This window comes from Mus pahari, chromosome 23 (assembly GCF_900095145.1).
Source record: "Mus pahari chromosome 23, PAHARI_EIJ_v1.1, whole genome shotgun sequence".
Lineage (NCBI taxonomy): Eukaryota > Metazoa > Chordata > Mammalia > Rodentia > Muridae > Mus > Mus pahari.
This window is the reverse complement of record NC_034612.1, coordinates 41,469-48,862: the sequence shown is the minus strand read 5'-3', so window position 1 is coordinate 48,862 and position 7,394 is coordinate 41,469. Positions and strand designations below refer to the sequence as shown.

At 43.5% G+C, this 7,394-nt stretch overlaps 1 protein-coding gene across 2 annotated transcripts in view; it reads right to left on the bottom strand.

The window, feature by feature from the left end:
* Golga3 (golgin A3) overlaps positions 1 to 6,544 on the bottom strand; it is a 42,875-nt gene extending 36,331 nt beyond the window's left edge. For both annotated transcript variants that reach the window (XM_021186742.2, XM_021186743.2), the window contains exons 1-2: positions 6,289 to 6,544; positions 1,621 to 1,933 (exon numbers count right to left, since the gene is read on the bottom strand). In XM_021186742.2, coding sequence (XP_021042401.1) covers positions 1,621 to 1,756 — 136 coding nt within the window. In that variant the 5' untranslated portion in view covers positions 1,757 to 1,933; positions 6,289 to 6,544. The remainder of the gene's footprint in view (positions 1 to 1,620; positions 1,934 to 6,288) is intronic.
* Positions 6,545 to 7,394: the final 850 nt, after the last annotated feature.

Sequence of the window (7,394 nt, the reverse complement as noted above, 5' to 3'; positions counted from 1 at the left end):
AGAGCAGTCGGATGCTCTTACCCACTGAGCCATCTCACCAGCCCTCATGATCATTCTTAACTATATAGCAGGTTTGAGAAAAGTCAGGGTTCCAAGAGACCCTACCTCTAAAACCCAAGTTTACCCATAAGGACTGTGCTCATGGCCCAAACCCAGCCTTACATACTGTCATTAGTGTGCAAAAAACTAAAACACAGTTCTTCCTCAAAAAGATAAAGAAAAAGTTCTCAAAATTGAGTCAGATTTAGACTTTCTTTTGCCTTCTCCTGGTGGGTAAACAAGTTATCAGTAAGGATGGAGGGAGGGTCCATCCTGAGGTATTCCCAGGCTCAGTGGCCTAAGATCTCATAGGCACCAATATCAATGGGCACCAAGATATATCCAGAAGGCACGCAGGAAATTCCCTATTTTTGCTCAGGCCAAGTAAAAACGGGGTTGTTCTTTACAATACAAATTCCTATTAGTCATTGATATTCATCCTTGAAAATGAAAGCTACAAGTAGAGAGTAGAGCACAGAAATCTTCAAGACATTTTGCTGTATGACATAATCCCACCCCATCAACTTTACCCAAGGTCTCTATTTACTAAAAGGTGCAGGGATTGTGGTCCCACACAATCCCTTTACTAAAGGGTGCAGTGATTCTGTACTTCAGATACAAGTTACAAGTGGTTAATGCCACCTTCTGATGCACAGGTTGATAAACAAAACGAGTTATGAGCAGCATACTACACTTGAATCTAAAAGCAATGAGATTCAACATGTATGACGACTTTGTTTCTAAACACAAGCGTAAACATAAACATCATGACAAACAGAAGACAAAGATGGCTACATATTCTTACTAGATGATCACTAGGTAGCAGGGACTGAACTTAGGGCTTCATACCTGCCACTGAGCTACATTCCAGCTCTTTTTACATGTTATATACATCACTTCTTTAAACCCTCACCAAAACCCAATGCATAGGTTCTATGAATCTCACTGAATGGTAGATCTAAGTGGTTACACATATTACTTCTTGTAACCCCCACAACTACCCATGAGAGGTAACATAAATTTTCCAAGTGGCTGATTAAGATGTTGTTCTGTGCAAGAACCCACTGTTTCAGGCATGAAAACCAGTACCTGCAAGTTAACTACTTGAACATCATTTTATAAGACCTACAAGGCAATTTCTGCTAGAGAACCAGTAGATAATTATCTTTTTAAAGTTCATATTGCATTGCTAGCTCCCAACTGCATGGGATATTGCAATCACCTGCGTTATTACTGGTACACAAACAACAGAGAAACATGACTCAGGAATCCTAGGCCACTAATCAATCAGTCCCAATTATTCAAAGTTTGACAACCAATCAACCAAAAAGGTAGAATTCCAAGCACTAACAATAATTCACCAGAGGAAATCCAATAGAAGCCTTCCGGAAGCAGTTCTGCTTCTGGCCATGGCACATCTCCTATTCTGTTGACTACAGACTGTGCTTTATCTAAAAATTAGCACCAATGAAAATATCTGTAAGATTACTAATGAAAAGTTCATGTCCCCCTCCAAAACACTAGCTGACCTCCTCTTCTTCAGAGTGCAGTGCTAGATCCAAGAATGACCTGATGACTTACCCTGAGCTGTATCCTGTTGGTCAGGCAGCCGGGCCAGAGAGCCCACAATCTCCAGTGAGGCTTCAGGGCAAGATGAAGCATCACTGCTGGACTTGTTCTCCCAGAGGCCATCCTGTTTGGCTGATGCTGTATCCATGGTCAGGGCAGCCCAGACTAAGAAGACTCTGAGGAGCTACAAGTAACTCTGGATTAAGTTTGCTTTTTGCCATTAGCAACAGCTCGGAGCTTCTAAGGAGAATCTTACTCTGTTTTCCATTTTCAGGTTTAATGTCTCATAAATGGCTTGAAGTCAAACCAAGCAATACCATGATTCCTGAGAGGACAAAGAGAAAAATGCTCTGTGAAACAATTTGCTAGATTTTAAGTAACAGTTACAAGGCTCCCAATTTGTACAGAAAACAAATACAGATTTCTGTCCCACAAACAATCCCTGAGAACCTACAACATCCTAGGCTTTGAGGGTAAAATATCAAACCAGCAACACTTTAGCCCTTTCCTAAGGCTCAGTCTCTTCTGGTGCCAGCTATACGAAGTTCTACCACAAATGATGCTCCAAGGTTTTTAAAAAGTTCTTGTAATCTGTTGTAGTTGTTCATGTGGCAGCTGAGGAACTGAACTTTACATTTTATTTAAGTTTAACTTGAATGTAAATAACCATTTGTGGTCAGCAGCTCATGAACTAGACAGGCCTAGATGCTCATAAAACACCTGGAATGACCATGCCCAAGGCCAAAGCTCATACTGCATGCTCTGCAACTTGGAACTAGAGGAATGAAATTTAAAGAGGTGATTGCTAAAGGATGAGGTAATAGTATGCTAAATGGGGATCCTGAAGGGAGATTCAAGGACACACAGAAAGGCAACTAACTTAGAAAGTGGGCAGAGAAGGCACATCACAGCAGGTAACCATCCACCTTTCCCTATTAGCAAGACCAGTAATCACTATGGTGGATTAAGTTTAAGAAAATATAACTTCACCATGAGTCTGACAATTAGTTATTAACACTGAAGTGTGCTGATGGTATTGCTAACTTATCTCCTTATCAAATGGTCAGACTTAAATATAACCTTCCAAGCACACTGTAGGAATATTATTATCTATGTTATTTTTCAGAATAAGCTCCACATTATTATTTCTGTTCTATGTTTAACATGTTTCATGGCAAAATAACCCACATCCTGAGCTTATAAGTCATGCTGAAGCTGGGTGCAGAGGCACATGCTTTTAATTCTAGCACTCAGGAGGCAGAGTCAGGTGGATCTCAGGATTTGAAGCCCATATCCTCTACACAGTGAGTTACAAGCAAGCCTAGGCTACAAAGTTGAGACCCTGACTCAAAAAAAAAAAAAAAAAAAAAAAAAAGACACTGAGAAATTACAGGTAAGAAGCCTGAGAAGCCTTGCTCACTAGCAAGGTGTGATGCTGACTCTTTAGGAGGGCTAGCACACTGACACCTGTCACTGCAGACACACGGCCTCTGACTCCATCTGTCCTCTGTGACTGATGATTACCTATGAATGAATGAACTCGCCAGTAATAAAGTCAGCTTAGCCTATGAACTTAGCCAATGACATCCAGGTCTAGTATAGGATAAACACAAAAGGTGTGCAGGCAAAGAGTCCCAGGGATAATGTGCCTTAGAGGCAGTGGCAATGCCCATAACTTAGACTGTTATAAGACAAACGTTAGCCAAGAATACTCAAGTTCCACTGATTTAAATTTGATGACAAACGCATCAGGTTGTTAGAAGCTAGAGACCACCATATATTCACCTCTTAATTCCCCTTACTCTGAGTTTGTGCTGAGCAAGACATCTGATTCCTAAGCAGTCCTTTCTCCTTTCAGAGATGGATGGAATGGTACAGCCCTCCAGAACAGAGGACTCCTCAACTACAACTGACTCTGGTTAATTTACCCAGATGGCTCCTGTTCACAATCAGCTAGCTCCTCCTGAAGTGGATCTACTGATGAAATTTCTGGACTGTGTGAGGAGTTAGGCTTCTGACAGCAGTCCTCCCTGAAGGGCAGTAGACTGGCATTTACTGTCTAACCTCGGTCTTCTTTAAATTTGGGTAGGCATGATTCAGCCATACAGGGTCTCATTACCTCAGACTGCTGACAAGGGCAAATCTCTAGACACCAAGGAAGATCAAACAGCTGGAGTGGGGGTGTGGAGACACACACACACACAAACACACTCACACACACCCTGTTTTTGGTAATACACACCACACTTGTGGTTTTTTTTTTTAAGCAAAGAGAACATTTTCATTATTGTTATCTTTTTCTTTTGTTTGGTCAATTTGGCTGTTTGTGCATATGTATTTGCACATCTTTAGGTGCCATTCATCTTGTTTTTCGAGACAGTATCTCTCACTGACCAGGAATTCATCACTAGGAATAGGCTGGCTGGCAAGTAAGCCCCAGAGATCTGAGTGTTTCCATCTCCCCAGTGTTGGAGTTACAAGTGTACACTACCACGCCTCGCTTTACTACATGAGCTTTGGTGAATGATCAAAATCAAGTCTCACGCTTGTACAGCAAGCACTTTAGTGACTTCGCCATCTCAATCTGTTTGTTTGGGGTTTGGGATTCTTTTTTCTTTTTTTTTTTAAGACAAAGGCTCAATATATAAAAGTCTCCAACTCATGGAGACTTTCCTGCTCCCACCTTCTGAATGCTAGCCTTATAGTCATGTACCACTTCACCCACTTTACAGTTTCATTTTTTAACCGTTTGCCCTCCCATTTCTAGATGGCAAAGCAAAGCTATCACTGAGGAAATCCCAAGATATACCTAACTTTAGCAGTTCGCCCAGATTTCGCATCGAGAGCCCATCTCAGGTGCAACAGGCTCCCAGCTTTCCCAGTAGTCTGCAAACACGATCCACAAACAACAGCTACCACATTACTGAGGTTATCATCGACTAGACAGGACAAAGCACAGGCAACGATAAAACAGGACTTCCTGAAGATGTCTGGTTGATGCTGCACTAGTGAACAACAGCAAGCAGCATTCTATATAAGTAAAAACCAAAGGCCAGCACCTCGGGTACAGCAAGGACATAAGTTGAAAGGTTTTGAGTTAAACACATTTGCTTCAAATCCTGTTTTTCCATTTGACTGTAAGACCTTGTTAGGTAGATTTCTGAGCCACTCTTAGCTTACTTCCTCATCAATAAAAACACAGAGAAAATAAATACAGAAATTTTGCTAGGATTGACTACAATAAGATATAGGAACTCCGCTAAACAAGTGTAATTAATTCTCCTTTCGATAGCTGTTCAAAATTAATGGTTAAAGCCAAATTGCAGTTATAGTCTCACTCGAGAAAATAACACTACTTAAAGCAATTGGCCAAAAACCAGCTATTATTAAATCTGAGCAACTTTCATTTCTTCTGTTTCCTTTTTTTTTTTTTGTAAATAAGAAATAGGAAAGAAACAAGATTTTCCAGATTTGTCTCTGTGTTCATACGCACAGGTGTGTGGAGGGCAGAGGACAACTGAAGAGTGCATTCTTTCCTTCCACCACAGGGCTCCCAGGGAACTCAGCTTATCAGACACTATAACATTTAACCACTGAGACGTCTTCCCGATCTGCTTCTGGATTTTTAGTCAGACTCTTGCTATGCAGCCTGGGCCTCAAGTTGGCTGTCTTGACTTCCCAAGAGCTGGTATTACAGACATGTGCCACCCTATCCAGCCTTTTCCTTTTCTTTCCATTCAAGGTACACTGTATCTGAGTCATTAAAGGACTATAAAAGCAAAAGTCTGGAGGCATCTGTAAATGGTTTACAGTGTCCTATTGACAATAAAATACAAGCCTCTTAGCCTAGACTGGAGACCACTCTAATGGGGTTCCTACTTATGTCTGTACCCCTCACATGCTGTCTTTTTTCATTATCTGGCTATATTATGCATCTGGAAGTACAACTGACCCTCCATAGGGTCTCTACGCTTCTTGTTCACTTTTCTTGAAACATTCCTCTCAATAATTTTGCACAGACGATTCTTGTCATGGAAGCCTGCCTTGACTAAAAGGTAAACTCTCCCGAAGGCCGCACAAACCTAATCCTCTCAACTGTTTTGAGTTGTCAGTATACCTCCACCATAAAGTGATGAAAACAGAGACCACAACACTACTGTATCCTGGGACCTTTTACAAACAGGGCCTCTCTTTCGATAAACATTCAGTAAGCGCCCGTGGAAAGGTGGTAAGCTGTTCGCCTAGCTCTCTCTGGTCACTGACTCCACTGACCGTGTTCAGCAGCACCGTCAAACACCTCTGAGCACCAGAACCAAAACAACCTAAGTCCCCCACGCACTGTACGACTTGCCACCATGTCACGTTCGTCATCCACAGCAAAAGGAGCAGACTTCAAACACGTTGACCCAAACAGGCAGCTCTCAGGGCCGACCGCATCCCGTGGGTGCAGAAGCAGCCTCGGCATTTACTGACACCCCAGCTGCGTGGCAGACTTCCAGCCCCACGGAGTAAAACGAAAAGCTGACCCAAAGTCTGCGCGACCCGACCCTCACCGGACTCTGCATCCGCCCTGTCCCTGTACGCCTCTATGGGCGCGGTCAGGGTTGCCCCAGCAGTCCCTCCACGGTCCTCTGCCACAAGGTGCCGACCCTCCTCAGTAATAGCCCCTAAAACCCTCACCCGTTCCGGCCCAACGCTGCGGCTCCGGTAGGACGTGGCTGTGCAAGGGGCGGGGCGCAACAGGGCACCAGTCTCGGGCAACCCCCCCGGAAACAAACTGTCCGCGAGGTCTTCGTTCCGGAAGAGGGGCTGCCCTCTGCAGCCGGTAGCCACTTTCAAATTGGGGTTGGTATGGATCTCCGGACAGAACTGAGGTATCCGTCAGAAAGTGGACTTAAAATTTTGTGTGCCTTCCCTTCACAGAAACAACTTCCAGCCTAAGAGACGAAATCAAGACACCCTCCCCCCCCAAAAAAAAAACCCGCTTCCGGTGGTAGTGACGAAACCAGGACTCGCCACGCTCCCGCCCCTCGCGGCCTTCTGACTGGTGGGTATGACGATCCACGTGGTCACGCCCCGGGGCGTGGCTTTCCCTCCAGACACCGCCTCCACCACAGTCCTGGCAACTTGTTCCAAAGTGTTTGTCAGCCGAGTTGGTATTATTACCAGTGTCAGACGCTGCGCCACGCGACTGCATTGCCAGCCACGAGGAAGTCTGACAAGAGGACTGACTGGTAAAAAGACGTCTGCGGTGTAGTTCAGAACTCTTGGGTTCAGTCTCTAGTATGTGAAGAGATAGGAAAGGAGAGGAAGTTCTCGCAACACACAATATTAAACTAATGCCACTGCTACATGGGAAAAATGCTAAGGATACTTTTTTTTTCAGTGCTCGAGATTGTATCCTGGGCCTTGAACATGTCTAGTAACCTCCCCACCTCCAAGCTACATTTCCAACCCCAAATAAAAATTACCATAGCTTTACTTAGATATAATTTACATGCTGTAAAGTTTGCTCTTGTTTACGATTTGATCATTATTTCAGTAAATTTTCAGCTGTACACCCATTTCTTTTTTTAATTAGGTATTTTCTTTATTTACATTTCAACTGTTGTCCCCTTTCTTGGTTTCCCCTATCCACTGTACACCCATTTCTATAATCCAGCTTTGAGGGCACTTTCATTGGAGTAGCTCCCTTACCCCCTTCTTTCAGCCCCTCATCACCACTCTGCTCTGAGTGTCCTTGCTTGTACATTTCATACCAATAGGATTCATATACTGTATAGCTT